Source organism: Triplophysa rosa, linkage group LG22, assembly GCF_024868665.1.
Source record: "Triplophysa rosa linkage group LG22, Trosa_1v2, whole genome shotgun sequence".
NCBI classification, from domain to species: domain Eukaryota; kingdom Metazoa; phylum Chordata; class Actinopteri; order Cypriniformes; family Nemacheilidae; genus Triplophysa; species Triplophysa rosa.
Window position 1 is genome coordinate 16,665,309 of NC_079911.1, and position 18,591 is coordinate 16,683,899.

At 37.3% G+C, this 18,591-nt stretch overlaps 1 protein-coding gene and 1 long non-coding RNA gene across 7 annotated transcripts; one reads left to right on the forward strand and one right to left on the reverse strand.

Moving 5' to 3' along the window:
* The first annotated feature begins 1,031 nt into the window (after positions 1-1,031).
* samsn1b (SAM domain, SH3 domain and nuclear localisation signals 1b) lies at positions 1,032-18,572 on the forward strand. 6 transcript variants are annotated; one of them, XM_057320572.1, is made up of 16 exons: positions 1,032-1,246; positions 2,329-2,502; positions 6,788-6,840; positions 9,014-9,051; positions 9,476-9,556; positions 9,840-9,937; positions 10,206-10,268; positions 11,104-11,221; positions 11,564-11,979; positions 14,574-14,648; positions 14,752-14,883; positions 15,631-15,748; positions 16,375-16,526; positions 16,637-16,843; positions 17,039-17,189; positions 18,048-18,572. In XM_057320572.1, the coding sequence occupies exons 1-16, from the start codon at positions 1,193-1,195 to the stop codon at positions 18,230-18,232; spliced, it is 2,115 nt and encodes a 704-aa protein (XP_057176555.1). In that variant the 5' UTR covers positions 1,032-1,192; the 3' UTR covers positions 18,233-18,572. The 6 variants fall into 6 exon arrangements, with proteins under 6 accessions (XP_057176555.1, XP_057176556.1, XP_057176558.1 ...); XM_057320573.1 differs by lacking the exon at positions 9,476-9,556 and having other exon boundaries at positions 1,035-1,246; XM_057320574.1 differs by lacking the exons at positions 1,032-1,246; positions 2,329-2,502 and having other exon boundaries at positions 9,842-9,937.
* Positions 8,445-11,387, reverse strand: LOC130545807 (uncharacterized). Its single transcript, XR_008961704.1, has 3 exons — positions 11,287-11,387; positions 10,978-11,154; positions 8,445-8,613 (listed from the first exon to the last, which is right to left on the reverse strand). It is a non-coding gene; the product is annotated as an uncharacterized LOC130545807 (long non-coding RNA).
* Positions 18,573-18,591: the final 19 nt, after the last annotated feature.

Genomic DNA, 18,591 nt, shown 5'->3' on the forward strand with positions numbered 1-18,591 from the left:
CTCTCTATATATATATATTTATAATAAAAACCATGTATTTTCCATTTACTGTAACCTTAGTAAAACTAGTTAACTAAATATATTTTCTCACACACACGCGCACACACACACACAATGGAAAAATTTTAAGCAACAGCGCCCTCCAATGGGGAAGAGAACAAAAACAAACGAGATTCGCAATGCACAATAATTTTTGTCACAGTACATTTGAAACTACAAAATGCTTACAATTCTAATAAAATTTCCGTACTCATTTACTCACCCAATCGCTATGAGAGTTTCTTTCATAAACACAATGCTGATTGTGACTAAAAACAGATTTAAGTTATTTTTTTCTTAACATTTCTTAACTCTTTAAACAAACAGTCATCAACAAGTAAATCCAAGCAGCATAGCTTGGAAAAGAAAGAAACAGAGTTACCTATGATTGAAATATAGGAAATGATAACAAATGATGTTAAATTGAAGAGCGGTTAATATTCATATTTTGAGAATTGAGTCATAGGAAATCTAAATTTGTGGAAAAAAACTTACCTAAATAGGAAAAAGGTTTGCTTAGAAATGTTATGAGGGCAGAAAAAAGTGCTTTTATGAAAATAAAATTTCACCTAATATATGGTTTACAGTAAAATCAGTGTTTTTTTAACCATTGGGGTTCTGTCTGTGGTCAGCTCACACGCATGTCCTGAGATTACATGTTCACACTTACAGTAGTTGAGAACAGGAAACATGCATATTCAGGAAACAAGATATGCAGCAGATTTAAAAGCAATGATTTAATTCCAGCATCAGAAATAGACCCTTTGGACCAAACTGGTGTCTTAAGACATCACAGGACCAAAATCATTACCTTGGCAATTTGATATACAATACCATCTCTTTACTCTACATTACACAGAAACTGTTACAAATGAACTTAAAGAAATCCAGCCGTAACCTGCGTCTTCCCGTCCCCCCGTCAGTGGCACGTGGTGGACGGCACGTTTGTTTTGATGAGGGGACGCTGGGGGGTATTTTCAGCTCATCAGAAGGAAAGGGCCGGAGAGAGAGATACGGCCCACTGTTGCTATTGGATTATAGAAGGGATTTTCAATTTGCATTAATCTGTGAGGCAACAGACAGTACAACAACCATTCAATCTCAGCGCTCTTTGTGCCTGGACGCTCACACGTACACACCTCTCAAAAACTGCATGAAGACGACATTTTACGATTTTTGGACCATGAACCTCTTCTGCTTTACTCTGGTAAGAGAGTGTTTTCTCATTCGTTCAATCTGACACGCTTACAAGGAAGAGGTAAAAGGATATTTATTCATTTCTTTTCAAGACTGATTTAACTATCATACAAGATTAACATAAATGTGAAGTTGGCGTGTTGTGATCTGAATCGATTGACCTTGACATTGTATGCAACATCAGACGGAACTCATGCATATCTGACAGTAAATGAGTCAGATCAGACCCTTGGTTCTACTTGTACTAGTTTATATTGTAAATTTAATCTGGACATTTTAGTGATGGAATAACATGTTTTATAATATAAAATATTTAGTTTATTTTTAAATTTTTATAAAATATTTGGTGATTTTCTCTGAAGTGTAAACTCTAAAATGCTTATTTAGATCTGTATTAAAGACACTGTGTGTATATACAGTATATACAGTATATAAGACAGACAGAGAGAAAGGCAAACAGAAAGTGAAAAGCCAAGATTTGGCTGGCGTTAGGCTTGTATGGAAACGTTGAAAGAGGTACGGATTACAGCGAAACAGAGAGCTCCTTAAAGCAGATCACGGATCAACTGAGAGGAAAGAGTCTATTCATGGATCAGGAACAGGTGAACAACCTCTGCAGGTCTTGAGCGATCGTTTCTGAATCAAGACTTACATTCATCAGAAATATAACAAGTTGAGTTATAAAGTACAGATAATAAAACTTACTTTACCACACTTTATGTGAAAGGAAGGCAACTTTATAAAGTGCTTTTTTACAACATTGAAGGAGTTTGCACATGTTGGCTGCTGTTCCTTTACTATCCAGCGCAACTCATCCATGAAATATAAATAACTCGAAATTCATATGGATGTACAACTAAACTCATTTTAGACATACGCTTCAAAGACCAACTTTTATCCCAAGACTACTGTATGAAAAACATGGTAAATTCAGCCACATGTGTCCAAATGTTTGAATGGTGAATTACCTGTCACCTTCGGCTTAGGTCTGGATTCTGAAAGTTTTAGCGTTTCAACAAATGAGGTCTAAGTTATCGCAGGTCATGTTGGTATCCTTCAAAATGCTAAAATGTTATTTCACGTTTGGTCTAGGATGGCTCCACAGACAGTCTGTACGAGCCCACCCAAAGTGTCCAGAAGAGCCAAGACCCTGGCAGGTTACCCAGAATGCCTTGCAGCCCCAGCTCCATAAAGAATAAGGCCGTGTGGAGCGGTTCAGAGCCCTGTATCGCCGTGGTTAGCGCAAGCACATGCAGAGAAGCCCAGGTGAATTCACGTGGCTTTACCCATGACCATTAGACTGATTTCGGAAGCGGTTATGTTGAATGTGACATTGAAAGGAATATTAATAAGCAAAAGTGCTGGCGGCTGTGTAAATGCTGCTTAATCTGTTACTGACGTGTTTGGGGTACGGCAGGTCAGTCATTAGGAAATTACCAAAATCCTGCAAGACTTTTGATCCGAACAGAGGTGGACGAAGTACACAACTTCCTTACTTGAGTGAAAGTACAGATACTACTGGTCAAATATTACTCCACTACAAGTAAAAGTTGTAAAGACAGATTCTTACTTGAGTAAAAGTACAGAAGTACGTGCTTTTAAAAGTACTCAAGTATTAAAAGTACATTTCCTTTATGTCAGTTGTGCATTGTTTTATTGTCGTATAACAGCGCCCTCCAATGGGGAAGAGAACAAAAACAAACGAGATTCGCAATGCACAATAATTTTTGTCACAGTACATTTGAAACTACAAAATGCTTACAATTCTAATAAAATTTCCGTACTCATTTACTCACCCAATCGCTATGAGAGTTTCTTTCATAAACACAATGCTGATTGTGACTAAAAACAGATTTAAGTTATTTTTTTCTTAACATTTCTTAACTCTTTAAACAAACAGTCATCAACAAGTAAATCCAAGCAGCATAGCTTGGAAAAGAAAGAAACAGAGTTACCTATGATTGAAATATAGGAAATGATAACAAATGATGTTAAATTGAAGAGCGGTTAATATTCATATTTTGAGAATTGAGTCATAGGAAATCTAAATTTGTGGAAAAAAACTTACCTAAATAGGAAAAAGGTTTGCTTAGAAATGTTATGAGGGCAGAAAAAAGTGCTTTTATGAAAATAAAATTTCACCTAATATATGGTTTACAGTAAAATCAGTGTTTTTTTAACCATTGGGGTTCTGTCTGTGGTCAGCTCACACGCATGTCCTGAGATTACATGTTCACACTTACAGTAGTTGAGAACAGGAAACATGCATATTCAGGAAACAAGATATGCAGCAGATTTAAAAGCAATGATTTAATTCCAGCATCAGAAATAGACCCTTTGGACCAAACTGGTGTCTTAAGACATCACAGGACCAAAATCATTACCTTGGCAATTTGATATACAATACCATCTCTTTACTCTACACAGAAACTGTTACAAATGAACTTAAAGAAATCCAGCCGTAACCTGCGTCTTCCCGTCCCCCCGTCAGTGGCACGTGGTGGACGGCACGTTTGTTTTGATGAGGGGACGCTGGGGGGTATTTTCAGCTCATCAGAAGGAAAGGGCCGGAGAGAGAGATACGGCCCACTGTTGCTATTGGATTATAGAAGGGATTTTCAATTTGCATTAATCTGTGAGGCAACAGACAGTACAACAACCATTCAATCTCAGCGCTCTTTGTGCCTGGACGCTCACACGTACACACCTCTCAAAAACTGCATGAAGACGACATTTTACGATTTTTGGACCATGAACCTCTTCTGCTTTACTCTGGTAAGAGAGTGTTTTCTCATTCGTTCAATCTGACACGCTTACAAGGAAGAGGTAAAAGGATATTTATTCATTTCTTTTCAAGACTGATTTAACTATCATACAAGATTAACATAAATGTGAAGTTGGCGTGTTGTGATCTGAATCGATTGACCTTGACATTGTATGCAACATCAGACGGAACTCATGCATATCTGACAGTAAATGAGTCAGATCAGACCCTTGGTTCTACTTGTACTAGTTTATATTGTAAATTTAATCTGGACATTTTAGTGATGGAATAACATGTTTTATAATATAAAATATTTAGTTTATTTTTAAATTTTTATAAAATATTTGGTGATTTTCTCTGAAGTGTAAACTCTAAAATGCTTATTTAGATCTGTATTAAAGACACTGTGTGTATATACAGTATATACAGTATATAAGACAGACAGAGAGAAAGGCAAACAGAAAGTGAAAAGCCAAGATTTGGCTGGCGTTAGGCTTGTATGGAAACGTTGAAAGAGGTACGGATTACAGCGAAACAGAGAGCTCCTTAAAGCAGATCACGGATCAACTGAGAGGAAAGAGTCTATTCATGGATCAGGAACAGGTGAACAACCTCTGCAGGTCTTGAGCGATCGTTTCTGAATCAAGACTTACATTCATCAGAAATATAACAAGTTGAGTTATAAAGTACAGATAATAAAACTTACTTTACCACACTTTATGTGAAAGGAAGGCAACTTTATAAAGTGCTTTTTTACAACATTGAAGGAGTTTGCACATGTTGGCTGCTGTTCCTTTACTATCCAGCGCAACTCATCCATGAAATATAAATAACTCGAAATTCATATGGATGTACAACTAAACTCATTTTAGACATACGCTTCAAAGACCAACTTTTATCCCAAGACTACTGTATGAAAAACATGGTAAATTCAGCCACATGTGTCCAAATGTTTGAATGGTGAATTACCTGTCACCTTCGGCTTAGGTCTGGATTCTGAAAGTTTTAGCGTTTCAACAAATGAGGTCTAAGTTATCGCAGGTCATGTTGGTATCCTTCAAAATGCTAAAATGTTATTTCACGTTTGGTCTAGGATGGCTCCACAGACAGTCTGTACGAGCCCACCCAAAGTGTCCAGAAGAGCCAAGACCCTGGCAGGTTACCCAGAATGCCTTGCAGCCCCAGCTCCATAAAGAATATGGCCGTGTGGAGCGGTTCAGAGCCCTGTATCGCCGTGGTTAGCGCAAGCACATGNCCTTGTGCCTCTGAAGCACCCTACTGAATACACCGAGTAGCTCACAGAATCAGTGGTATTAAAGGAGTAGTTCACTTCAAAATTTGCCCCCATTGACTTTCCATAGTAGTTTTTATTCCTACTATGGAAAGTCAATGGGGGCAAATTTTGCAGTGAGCAACTCCTTTAAGAGCTTTATATGTTTAGCACACATATGTTTAGTTTAGATATAATCCTGTATGATCATTTAGCCTAATTATCCTCATTAGCCCCCTAGGCCTATATGTATTTATGAGCAGTGTTCTTTTATTTTGTATATTCCCTTTACCAGTTTTAGCAGCAATTTACCAGTAAGTAGTAAGGTTCTTGTAAATAGTAAAGTGTAGAAGCCATGTGTTTGTTGGACTTATTACCATAATTTAACTACAAACATAAACTATAGCTAGTATAATAATGAATATAATGAAACTATGGTATGTTTAGTTGGTGTGGTTTTACTAAAGATTATTAATTGGAGTATGGTTCCTATATTTAGAAAATGGTAAATTTGTGGATACTGTGGTTTTAATGCAAATACCACCCTGCTGAAAAAAAACAATGAATTTTTTAATTAGAATGAGATTTTTAAATTAAATTCCTCTTTGTAGTGTGTTTTGGGTTTTATCCAATAGGATTTACCATCCCACAATAGAATCATCACATACAAGTAGACAACAAGTATCCATAGTACAATTCCCATTATAACCATTAAATCCATTACATTTTATGTTGTATTTTGGGCAGGGTTCTATTGTTTTTATTTCAACAGGAATACTTCAACTATAGTTACTTCAGTAAAAACATCATTCATTTTCCAAATCGCTTTAAATGATATAGCAGCAGATCAGAAGTTAACACGCACGCGTAGCTCAAGGTGTATGTGATGCTTATTTACCGTTTAGCCGTTATGCGATCATTTTCATGACAATGTTTCTACGATCTTTGACTGATCGTAACCCACAGATGATTACACCACACTTTAACATGTGCCTTTTTCTCTTTTATGTTCTATTTGCTTTTTAGAGGCTATCAACGGTGTAGCAGCGCTACGTTTACATTAGTTTAGCGGGAAGATCCCAGAGTTGCCAGATTTGCGTTAAAAAAATCTGCCAAATGGCCATTCAAAGCTTTCCGGAAAACCCAGCTTAGAAAAACTGAAATACTTGGCAACAGTAAAAGGTCCTGGAGATCGCAAGCCAGATAATTGCGCACACAGGAAACCCCGCTGCATAGAAACCATTTTCTACTTTTGGACCTTTTTATAAATGTAGTGGAGTAAAAAGTAGATATTTGTCTTTCAAATGTAGTCAAGTTAAAGTACAAGTACTCAGAAAAAATAATACTCAAGTAAAGTACAGATACTCAAAAAGTGTACTTAAGTACAGTACTCAGGCAAATTTACTTCGTTACTGTCCACCTCTGTTCCGAATGAGATGCTGCATGAACATATATATTTCATAAAAACATTTGATATCAATACAAATCTAAAAAAACTTTTTCGTCTCTACTTACAGAAGCCTTCAAAGACTCACGTAAATAAAATCCACTTGGAAAAATCAAAGAGAAAGTAAGTTCAGGCCTTTCATTGCATGTGATGCCTCTCCATTATAAGACCACTGTCACATTTGGACTTTTTAGATTTATTCCAAAATTACTAGGGCTGTGAAACGATTCATCGCGATTAATTGCATCCAGAATAAAAGTTTGTGTTTACACAATATATGTTTGTGTAGCTTCTGTTCATATTAATTTAGTAATTATAAACACAAAAACATACACATACATGTTTATATATTTACAAAATATTTTGATGTATTTATTTATATTTAGAAACAATTAAAAGTATATATAAACGTTAATTAATTTTTACAGTATATTTTTGTTATATATGCATGTCATTTATAATGTGAACACAAACTTTTATTTTGGATGCGATTCATTGCGATTAATCAATTGACAGCCCTAATTTATACTCATATTACTAAACATAAGAGAACAACATGTTTAGAGTCCTGAAAAAAATTCTTACCGTTGTTTAACGTTCATGTTTCTCAGATCTGAATCCTTCATTAGAACCAATGCAGCTTTAATCAGACCGTCTCGTGAATCAGGTTTTTGGGTGTGTCAGGGCTTCTATTAGATCACGATGGTCTGTATGAGAGAATGAGAGATCTGGATTAGGATTATATTAATTGGGACAAGTGTGACGGATTAAATCACAGTTCCAGCCCACCTGCTTAACTGAGGTCAGGGTCGCATCCACTGTAGCATCGCATGGAGGTTATGATCTGCTTACAAAATAGTAACTGTTCTGACAATTTTGCTTTTCACTGTCTTTGCTTAAATGCATCGTCCTAAAATTATATTGTAATGAAATCCAAAAGAAACAATCAAACCTATCTTGTCACAGAGAAGCCCAGGTGAATTCACGTGGCTTTCCCCATGACCATTAGACTGATTTCGGAAGCGGTTATGTTGAATGTGACATTGAAAGGAATATTAATAAGCAAAAGTGCTGGCGGCTGTGTAAATGTTGCTTAATCTGTTACTGGCGTGTTTGGGGTACGGCAGGTCAGTCATTAGGAAATTACCAAAATCCTGCAAGACTTTTGATCCGAATGAGATGCTGCATGAACATATATATTTCATAAAAACATTTGATATCAATACAAAACTAAAAAAACTTTTTCGTCTCTACTTACAGAAGCCTTCAAAGACTCACGTAAATAAAATCCACTTGGAAAAAGCAAAGAGAAAGTAAATTCAGGCCTTTCATTGCATGTGATGCCTCTCCATTATAAGACCACTGTCACATTTGGACTTTTTAGATTTATTCCAAAATTACTAGGGCTGTGAAACGATTCATCGCGATTAATAGCATCCAGAATAAAAGTTTGTGTTTACACAATATATGTTTGTGTAGCTTCTGTTCATATTAATTTAGTAATTATAAACACAAAAACATACACATACATGTTTATATATTTACAAAATATTTTGATGTATTTATTTATATTTAGAAACAATTAAAAGTATATATAAACGTTAATTAATTTTTACAGTATATTTTTGTTATATATGCATGTCATTTATAATGTGAACACAAACTTTTATTTTGGATGCGATTCATTGCGATTAATCAATTGACAGCCCTAATTTATACTCATATTACTAAACATAAGAGAACAACATGTTAGAGTCCTGAAAAAAATTCTTACCGTTGTTTAACGTTCATGTTTCTCAGATCTGAATCCTTCATTAGAACCAATGCAGCTTTAATCAGACCGTCTCGTGAATCAGGTTTTTGGGTGTGTCAGGGCTTCTATTAGATCACGATGGTCTGTATGAGAGAATGAGAGATCTGGATTAGGATTATATTAATTGGGACAAGTGTGACGGATTAAATCACAGTTCCAGCCCACCTGCTTAACTGAGGTCAGGGTCGCATCCACTGTAGCATCGCATGGAGGTTATGATCTGCTTACAAAATAGTAACTGTTCTGACAATTTTGCTTTTCACTGTCTTTGCTTAAATGCATCGTCCTAAAATTATATTGTAATGAAATCCAAAAGAAACAATCAAACCTATCTTGTCATGAGCTATGACGATTTCCATCAACTTCGTGTTGTGTTTCTCAGTTTAAGCCTGCGTTTTTATTTATCATCTGCGAAAGGTGTTTAGCTTGTTGTTTCATTGTAATTTTTATTTTATCAACGTTTTTAAATGAATTTTTACACAGGTCCCAGATAATAACAGCATCTGAAGATGAAGCAACAGGTTTGTTTTTCCATTTAACATTTTTTGCCAAATACTGTACTTCATATTGCATTTTAAGCACAATCTTTACTTAAATGCCATGGCTGATGCTACAAAAAAATAAGTCTTTAAAATTCATCATCCTAGGGTCAGTTTTCCTTCAAAGACTACATCTGGAAGACTATCTGGAATCTGGAAGCACTGCATTAAGATTTATGTCTCCGTTTTTGAATTGTTTCAGGATTAGCGATAGAACTTAAAAAATGTTTTTTTTGCATCTGACCCGACAAATACCAGCAAAGCAGTTCCGCCTTATATTTTTCAGCAGCAATACCCACATGCCCATGCTACTGACCCACTTGGCAGCGGACTCTTGCAATAATACTATATTTATATTTGCCATCCATGTTTTTAAAATACTGTAAACCGTTATTCTATTTCGCAGATCATGCAGGGTCTGATACCCACTGTCGGACCAACAAGACAAAAGATGGATGGGTACACGGCAAGAACGATTCCAACACAGGTAACAGGTGTTGGAATCTGTGTCTGTGTTTCGAAAAGAAGGTGGGGTGGGCGAGGGGTCAGAGAAAAAGCCGCGCGGGTCACCGTTTTACTGGATTAGTTCAGTGACGACACAAAGCAATTCCAAAAGGCTCTGTGAAACAGAGGATTTGATTTCTGCTCAGACTGATTCTGTGACAGTCATCTAAAATGTGATCAGGGTCATGCAAGCTTCACCAGGCTTCCCAAATTTTGAAATCTAAAGTCTAGGGCTTGATCTGAATTGTGCTGTTGTTTTAATCTAGAGGCGGTCAAAGATCAGCGCCGGTCAAAATTATTCACAAAGGACGAGAAAGATGAAAGAGTGTGTTCGGAGAAAACTGTGAAAGATACCTCTGTTCAGGTATATTACCATGAACACAGACAAAACAACATTTTCTAAGTGTACTTATGAGCTGAAGATGAATGCATCACCTCTATGAACATTTAACTAGACCACAACCACTTCCTGTTCATAAAAAATACTTCCTTTGCTTTTTGTTGATTTTTCCTCTACATCTTTATTTTAGTCTTGGAGTGTGATTCTAAGCATAACAGAATACTTCTTGTTTGAAGTATAGCTGATCCTACAAAAATCCAAATAAATCCTGTTTTTTTGTCTTTATTCACAGGGTGTGAATTTTGAAGCCTGGAATCCTAATAGAGAAAACTGTGATGGCAGGCAGCAAGACACAGTGAGTTTCATCTTTGAAAACAACTGTAGTTAAAGGAACACTACAGTTCACCCAAAAATGAAAATTCTGTCACCGTCGAGTTGCAAATCTGTATAAATTCTTTGTTCTGATGAACACAGAGGAGATATTTGGAAGAATGCTTGTAACCAGACAGTTCTGGGCCACCAATGACTACCATAGTAGGAAAATTGCTTTATACATTTCTTTGTTCTGTTGAACATAAAAGAAGATATTTTGAAGAATGTAGGAAAGCAAGCAGTTCTGGGACACTTTTGACTACCATTGTCATTTTTCCTACTATGGTACAATGGTGACTACCAAAAGTTCGATAGAAAGAACTAAACCCAAAAGGATAGTATCCCCACAAAATACTGGTAATCATTTATTTACCTTCATTTCATTCAAAACCTGTATATGACTCTTTCTTCTGTGGAACAGAAATGAAGATATTTTGAGAAATGTAGTGGTTTTGTGTCCATACAATGGAAGTCAATGGGGGGGGGGGAGAAATGTTGTTTGGTTACCAATGTTCTTCAAAATATCTTCAAAATATTTAAAATTGTAATAAAGTCATACAGGTTTGAAATGACATGAAAATAATTTTCATTTTTGGGTGAACTTTCCCTTTACTTTACTATTGAGAGCAATGTAACAATACACATCTGGATAATGTTTGTACCAAAACCTGAGAGCAGAGCCGAAGTATTACCCAGAATCCTCAGCAGCTTATAGATGGGAGTGTGTTGAGCAGAAAGAAGAGGGCTGACTGAGGCAGCTTAAAGGAGGTCAACTGTACAGTTCTTCTCTGATCTTCTCAATATCCTTTCATCTCAAGAGGGCAGAAGGAGAGGAGGAGGGGCAGGGCACGCTCAAGAGAATCCAGAAACTGGTGGGAGTAAAGAAGGGGACACAAAGCGGCATAGAGGAGTCAAGGAACAGCACAGACACTAGAAGTGAGATACCTCATATTACTAATGATTTATACACTGTTTTTTATCGAGACACGAGCAAAGCTCACCCCAAAATGTGACGTTTCTAACCATCAAGACTTGTATAAGGCTTTCTTCTGTGGGACACCAATGGTGATGTAAAGTTGAATGAAGAAGACCATTATTTCTTCAGAAATTTTCACTTTTGTGATTAAAAGAAGAAAAAAGTCATCATTAATCCAAATTTCGGGTAAACTATCCTTTTGAAGGAATGTTTTATTCTTTCAATTGTAAAAACAAACGAAAAAGATTGCATTATATAAATAATAATAACAACATAAACCAAAATCTATGTAACTTTTTTAGGTCACATGACAAAATCCAACGGTAAACACCACAGTCCCATCATAACCTGCATCAGCCTGACCAAAAAAACTGAGAAAAAGCACACAAAAGGTTCCACACGACAACCACAGCAATCCCAGAATTCTCTGCAGCGGAAGGAGGTGGATACAATAGAAACAGAAGCCCCCTGGAGTCCAGGCCTCTTTCAGGAATCCTGGAGTCCCATGATCTATTCTCCAGCCTGGGACACATCCACTCACACCTGCCACAGGTCAACGGCCAAACAGGTCATGTACAACTTCGACTTCACCCTTCCCAGAGACACAGACTGGGAGAAATACGAGGAGCTCTTCCACCGACTGGACCCCTACAAACGAGACCAGCAGGCCAGATGGATTACTCACTCTGTCATGGATCTGGACGTGCCCGATCACATGGTAAGATCAGATCTTAGGTTTTCAGGCTGGTTTTGTGCACTACATAAATAGGCATGTTGTTCACCCACAAAACTTCTCTGGAGTAGAAGTAGTTTCACTGGTTAAGTTAGTTAAAAACAATGGTATCTTTTTATTATTTTTAATATTTTCATGTTTACATTCAATATACATATACAGTATCTCACAGAAGTGAGTACACCCCTCACATTTTAGTGAATATTTTATTATATTTTTTCATGTGACAACACTGAAGAAATGACACTTTGTTACAATTAAAAGTAGTGAGTGTACAGCTTGTATAACAGTGTAAATTTGCTGTCCCCTCAAAATAACTCGACACACAGCCATTAATGTCTAAACCGCTGGCAACAAAAGTTAGTACACCCCTAAGTGAAAATGTCCAAATTGGGCCCAATACACCCTTTTCACAATGACGTCACTTAACTTCCGCCTTTTCGCAAAGCAGTGCATCATAACATCCGTCTTGCAACAAACAAGAAGAAGAACTTCCGTTTTGCCGTCGCGCTGGAATTTAACAACAGTGAGAAAAAAAACTGACAGAACACGTATTCAAGTACTGATCCTAGCACCTTCGCTAACACAAAAAGAAAACAAAACACTTACCTTCATAATCAAACAGGTACTGTTCAACGAAGAATTTGTATCCTTTCTCTAGCTTTGATCTTGTCGTTAGCGAAAATTTGTCTTCAAGACGTTGTACATCATCTAGACGTATTTGTGGCAGATGTGCAAGCCACTTGGTAAACTCCATTCTGAGGCGCTAGCGGAAGTAACTTCTTCTTCTTGAGTTTTACTGGCGGTTGGCAAATCAGCTTATAGGTGCATTACCGCCACCTTATGAACTGGAGTGCTAGCGGAAGTAATGATACACTGCTTCGCGGCAGAACGGAAGATGCGTGACGTCATGTGAAAAGGGCGTATTAGCCATTTTCCCTCCCCGGTGTCATGTGATTCGTTAGTGTTACAAGGTCTCAGGTGTGAACGAGGAGGAGGTGTGTTAAATTTGGTTTTATCGCTGTTAACGTGTGTTATCGTACTAACTTTTGTTGCCAGCGGTTTAGACATTAATGGCTGTGTGTCGAGTTATTTTGAGGGGACAGCAAATTTACACTGTTATACAAATTGTACACTCACTACTTTTAATTGTAGCAAAGTGTCATTTCTTCAGTGTTGTCACATGAAAAGATAAAATATTTACAAAAATGTGAGGGGTATACTCACTTCTGTGAGATACTGTATGTAGTGTTGTCTAAAAAATATGAAAACATACACAGAGATCAGACAGCATTTTCTAAGTAAATTTGACCGATTACGTAAATGTGACAGATAAATCATAATAAAATAATAAGCTTCAAAGCGATAGTTTACCATAAAAAAGCTGTCATCACTTATTCGCATTGTTCGTAAAAGCATTCCATCACCAATACCAAAATATATGTGGTATGTGCTGCTTAAAGGGATACTTCACCCAGAAATGAAAATTCTGTCATCATTTATTCACCTTCGAGTTGTTCCAAATCTGTATAAAAAAAATTTCTGACGAACAAAGACAAAGATGTCTGGAAGAATGCTTATAACCAGACAGATCCCCCCCTAAAAATACAATGGTAGTCAAAAGTGCCCCATAACTGTTTTCTGTCCTACATTCTACAAAATGACTTCTCTTGTGTTAAACAGAACAAAAAAAATTATGAAGTACCTTTTCCTACTATGGAGGGCAAAATCTGTCTGGTTATAAGCATTCTTCCAAATATCTTTCTCTGTGTTCATCAGATCAATTTCTACAGATTTGGAACTACTCGAAGGTGAGTAAATGATGACAGAATTTTCCTTTTTGGGTAAAGTATCCCTTTAATGATAATTTTCTGAAACATAAAACTGTGTGTTGTCTTCGGTCTATATGAAAACAATAGTTTAGTTATTTGCAGTTTAGTTTTCTGAATGGTTTGTTTGGATGGACGATTAAAATGATTTCTTACAAATCACATAATTTAGACAAAAATAACTTCAGGTCTGTCTGGTGCTTTAAAATATTATTGTGCTGTTCAGAGCACATTATTTTCCCCTGAAGAGACACTTGAAGTCTTTGATTAGAGATGTCAGAGTAGTCACTCACATCCTGTGTGGTTGAGGAAGTGAATTTAGCCGATGCATCATGTGTGAGCTGCTTCGGGGTCGCACTGCTGTGTTTAGTACTAAAGGTCTACAGTAACTTAAATCTCTACTGACAAAAATGCTTCAAAGGAAACCATCCAACGTATCTGACAAACAAAGGAACAAACCCAAGGTAACAAGATTGTTTTAAGGAGGTTCCAAAAAAATGTCTGTTCTGTGGTTGTAAAATGGACAATTACACAAGTGCTGTAACTGCTCATCTGTCTCAACTGTTAACAGAAATATTGCTCTGTGTATACATTCTGCTTCATGTTAATACAGTATTGAGAGAAACGGTGATCTCTCCACCAGAGATCTCTCCTGTGACCACATATCAGTTTTGTGAAACTCAAGACACAGCAATACCCGTTTACAGTTGCACACCGTCTCAACATATCATTTTATTAATTTTGTTTCAGCGCTCCACCAGTTTTGGGATTTTTGACAGGCAGCAGCCCACAGAGGTCAAAGCAGAAGATAAGAAAGATAGTTTGGTGAATGCTTCTCTTTTTAATAATGTACAGTCAGTAAGTGTAAATAAAAGAGTAAACTGCATGTTTATGCGTGTAACTTTGAACTCTGTGTTTGTCTGTGCAGCCTGTGGAAACAGAATCACCTGAGGTGGACTCGAGTAAAACAGGTGGTCTTGGAAAGAAGATGAAGACTATCTCTCTGACCATGCGTAAAAAGATGGGCAGGAAATATACTAAAGCCCTTTCGGAGGAAGCGGTGAGCTCAAAGTTTTGAACAAATCTTGCCAGATGTTGGTTTTAGCAAAATGAATCATCTCTTAATAAATAGTTGTTGAGTTTTTTTTCAAAAGTTGTTTTAGGTTTGTCAGTATATTTAAACATTCGCCAGAACATTCAGGACGAAGTGTGTAATAATTTCTGTGCAACTACAGCAGCACCATGTGAAACTGCACAAATAATTGGGTAAAAAAGTAAGAAAAATATTTCCCAATTTACATCTTATTCGTGAAGCAGTGTGCATTTACTTACCGCCATACCATAGAGAGCTTGTGTGGGTGGATTATACGCGGCTCTGAGGTAAAAATGGCCACGCGCAGCACAGCTCTGGCGGATTAAAGACTTTGTTCCCGCGAGCGAACCCCGGGATGCTGAGCAGGTTTACCTGAAGTCCTAGTTTTGACTTGAAACTCTAACCTGGGACTCACACGCGTATAAAACACGGTGTTACGCGCACAATATTACATACACCATAAATTATTTATGACATCAAATATCTAAAAAGGTCGTGGGAAGTTTATTGATTGAAAAAACAAGAAAGAGCTTTGTATGTAAACACCGCCAGCAGTCTGGCGTACGCGCGTGGACCGTGGGTTACATCTAGTCAAAACCAAGTAAAGCACGATTTTGTTGTGTTTTCTGGTTTTACAAGAGTCCATTTTTAGTTGTTATTAGAATATTGTTATGCATTAAACCGACTTACTGTACGCATCTGTGTTCGTTGCAGGGGGAGGAGTCTGCGCCAGGTGAGGAGGGAAACGGAAGCGCTTTGGCGAAAGACTGCAGCCAATCCAGTAACTCCGTGGAGAGTTTGTTCAGTTTGCACAGCGGACAGAGTTCGTCCAGTAAGATGAAGCCAAAAAATCCCTAAATCCCATTTAAGTCCCCGTGAACCGGAATTTGCGATCGTTTTACTTCCGTATTCGGACACATTTCCGAGTGAAAAGGAATTTCAAAGGGAAAAAATAGTGGGCGTAGCTTGCGTGTTTCACTGCGAGTGGATTGGATGTGTAAAAACAGTGTTGCATTTTGAAATGAAACTGGCAGCACACTGACAGTATAAGGAGAGGAGTTAACGCATGCCCCGCCCAAGCCGTCTAATTTACGTCATTTGAGATGGCTAGTAATTTCAGGGCGGAAGTGCATTTTCAGATTTTAACTGATGATTTTGACGGTACATTAATTTAAAAAAGAAATGACCCACATTGATAAGCTACTTACTATAAACGCTGCAATATTTCATGAAAAAAGAGAATTCATTTTTAATTTCACTGGGACTTTAATACTAATTCTGGTTTACACTCTATTAATTATTGTACACTCAAATAAAATATCTTGAGTATTGTATTGTATAACGCAGAACGGCCAAAGGTACAAATTGTTTTTAGGGCAGTACGTGCTGCTGTATCAAGCTTTGTGGTTTGTGTTTTACTGGTTGAATTTTACATTTTTGCATTTTCTTACGCTTCAGGTGGCGTAACCAGCAGCTCAGATGGCTACAGTAATAGGGACAGTCTGCGTCTAGAAGATGATGTACCCTACACGGGCCAGTACTGTGGGAGAGCAAAGGTCCATACAAACTTTGTCCCCAGTCCGTATGACACAGAGTCTCTCAAACTTAAGGTAAAAATAACAAAAACAACTGAAGGTGTTCAGTAAATTGAATCACCTTCTCAATACTTTTTACATGTATCCAGTCCATACTCCTGTAATTCTGCAGTTTTTTCTCTAAGGTGGGAGATGTTATTGATATAATTAGTAAACCTTCTATGGGAATATGGACTGGGATGTTGAACGGCAAAGTGGGAAGTTTTAAGTTCATCTACGTTGATGTGCTGGTGGAGGAAAGTGCGCCCGAACCGAGAATTCGTTCTCACAGGAGGAGCAGAAGACCTCGACCCAAAACCCTGCAGGAACTTCTAGAAAGACTCAACCTAGAGGTACTTAATCTGATCACTTAACTAATCATTGGAGACAAACACACATTCGTGAACATACTTAAAGCATCCAGTATAGCTTGTTATGCATATACTTGATATGATGTTTGTTGTCTGATGCTAGCTCAACAGTATTGCATAAAAACATGAGTAAAACTTCATTTCTAACATTAATTTGATTGTCGACTGTTACTGCAGGAGCACATCTCATCTCTGCTGTTGAACGGTTATCAGACGGTGGAAGATCTCAAAGATCTTAAGGAGCAACATCTTATCGAGCTGAACGTGACTGACCCTGAACACAGACACAGACTGTTGGCGGCAGCTGAAAACCTACAGGACACAGAATGTAGGTGTTAAAGCACACACACACAAAGCCTGCAAATTCATTGAAAGTGAGACATTTAAAGTAATCAAAATGATTTTTTAAATGTTAAAAGCAAGGTGGATCTTATATCTTAATGAAAGCTCTTGTAACATCTCTGTTCAGATCAAGGAACGGTACACAAATGATGATGCTGTTGTTTTTCCGCAGGACTTGTTTTTGCATTTTATCTATCAAATAAAACATAGTGCTGATGTAGGATCAGTTCCGCGGTGCTTTAATCGCACCATCTTTTCGAAGCTCCTGTACTCAACAACAAACCTCATCAAAGCCACGGTAGTGAAAGTACAGGTCGAAATGTTTTTCACACATTTTCCCTCAGATAAAAATCAACAGTTTCTTTCCACATCATGTCTCATAGCCGTGGTAACGGTAACATTTCTTGTTGATGTGTAGATATTATTGCTGTTATGAAACCTTATGAAATATAACATTACTTGCTAAAGCATACTTTACTAAATGAACTGAAACATTAGCACAACCCTAAAACTATGGAACTGTTAAATATTTTTAAAGAGATAAAGCCATAACCTATAGTATATATATATATAAAGAAAAAACTGGTGCAAGAGAAAAAAGTGAATGTCATAATGGCCATGTGATGAAAGAACCAACAGGAAGTGTGTTGAGCAGTGAGGTTGTGTGGGTATCCGTCACTTATCTGCAGCCACACCTCGGCAATACACAGAAACATGAAGTTTATCGCGTCCTTTCAAAACATACTTCCAAGTTATGCATGAATAAAGTGCATAATCACCAGATGACGTTATCATTGTGTAGTGTGTTCGAGATCAGAATCAAACTGTTTTTTGTTATAAACAGATAATAATCAGAATCCTGGACAAACAGATGAGGAACCCAAATCTACTACTGAACAAATTAAAGCAGAGCTGAACGACTGTCCCAGAGACTCTGGCTGTTACATCGGATCAGACTGTTCAGATAACAGTAAAGAGGACACAGAAAACCAGCTGGCCCTTCACAGCCCACCTACAGCTGAACCATAACCACAGCACCTCCGGACCGCTGTGGTTTTCTCCTCACCGGCATCTGGCTGGTGCAAGAACACACGCTGGCTAAAAGTTAGTTTGGCTGGAGTTTTGTGTGTTTGTAAATTCAGACCTGTAGCATTAAAGTGTGTTTGTCCATGTGGATATCAGGGACATGGTTTGGAAACATGAGTGTCATTTTGTAGCTTTGAGCAGATGTGAAATGTAAATAAACTGTAAATATGTGGGACAGATGCAAGCTTTGCTTTTGTGAGACATTTAAACTTTGCCTTGGAGATGTATAAATATCATTATACTTTATGCAATAAATATGTAATATCTTTACTTTATGTCATACTTATTTCATCCTTTGTTGT

Bases quoted from the DNA above. Each gene is read 5' to 3' on its own strand.
- samsn1b (XM_057320572.1), top strand. From the start codon at position 1,193: ATGAAGACGACATTTTACGATTTTTGGACCATGAACCTCTTCTGCTTT. The intron at 2,503-6,787 runs GTGAATTCACGT...CTCTACTTACAG, and splicing joins GCACATGCAGAGAAGCCCAG to AAGCCTTCAAAGACTCACGT. The intron at 14,884-15,630 runs GTGAGCTCAAAG...TGTTCGTTGCAG, and splicing joins AAGCCCTTTCGGAGGAAGCG to GGGGAGGAGTCTGCGCCAGG.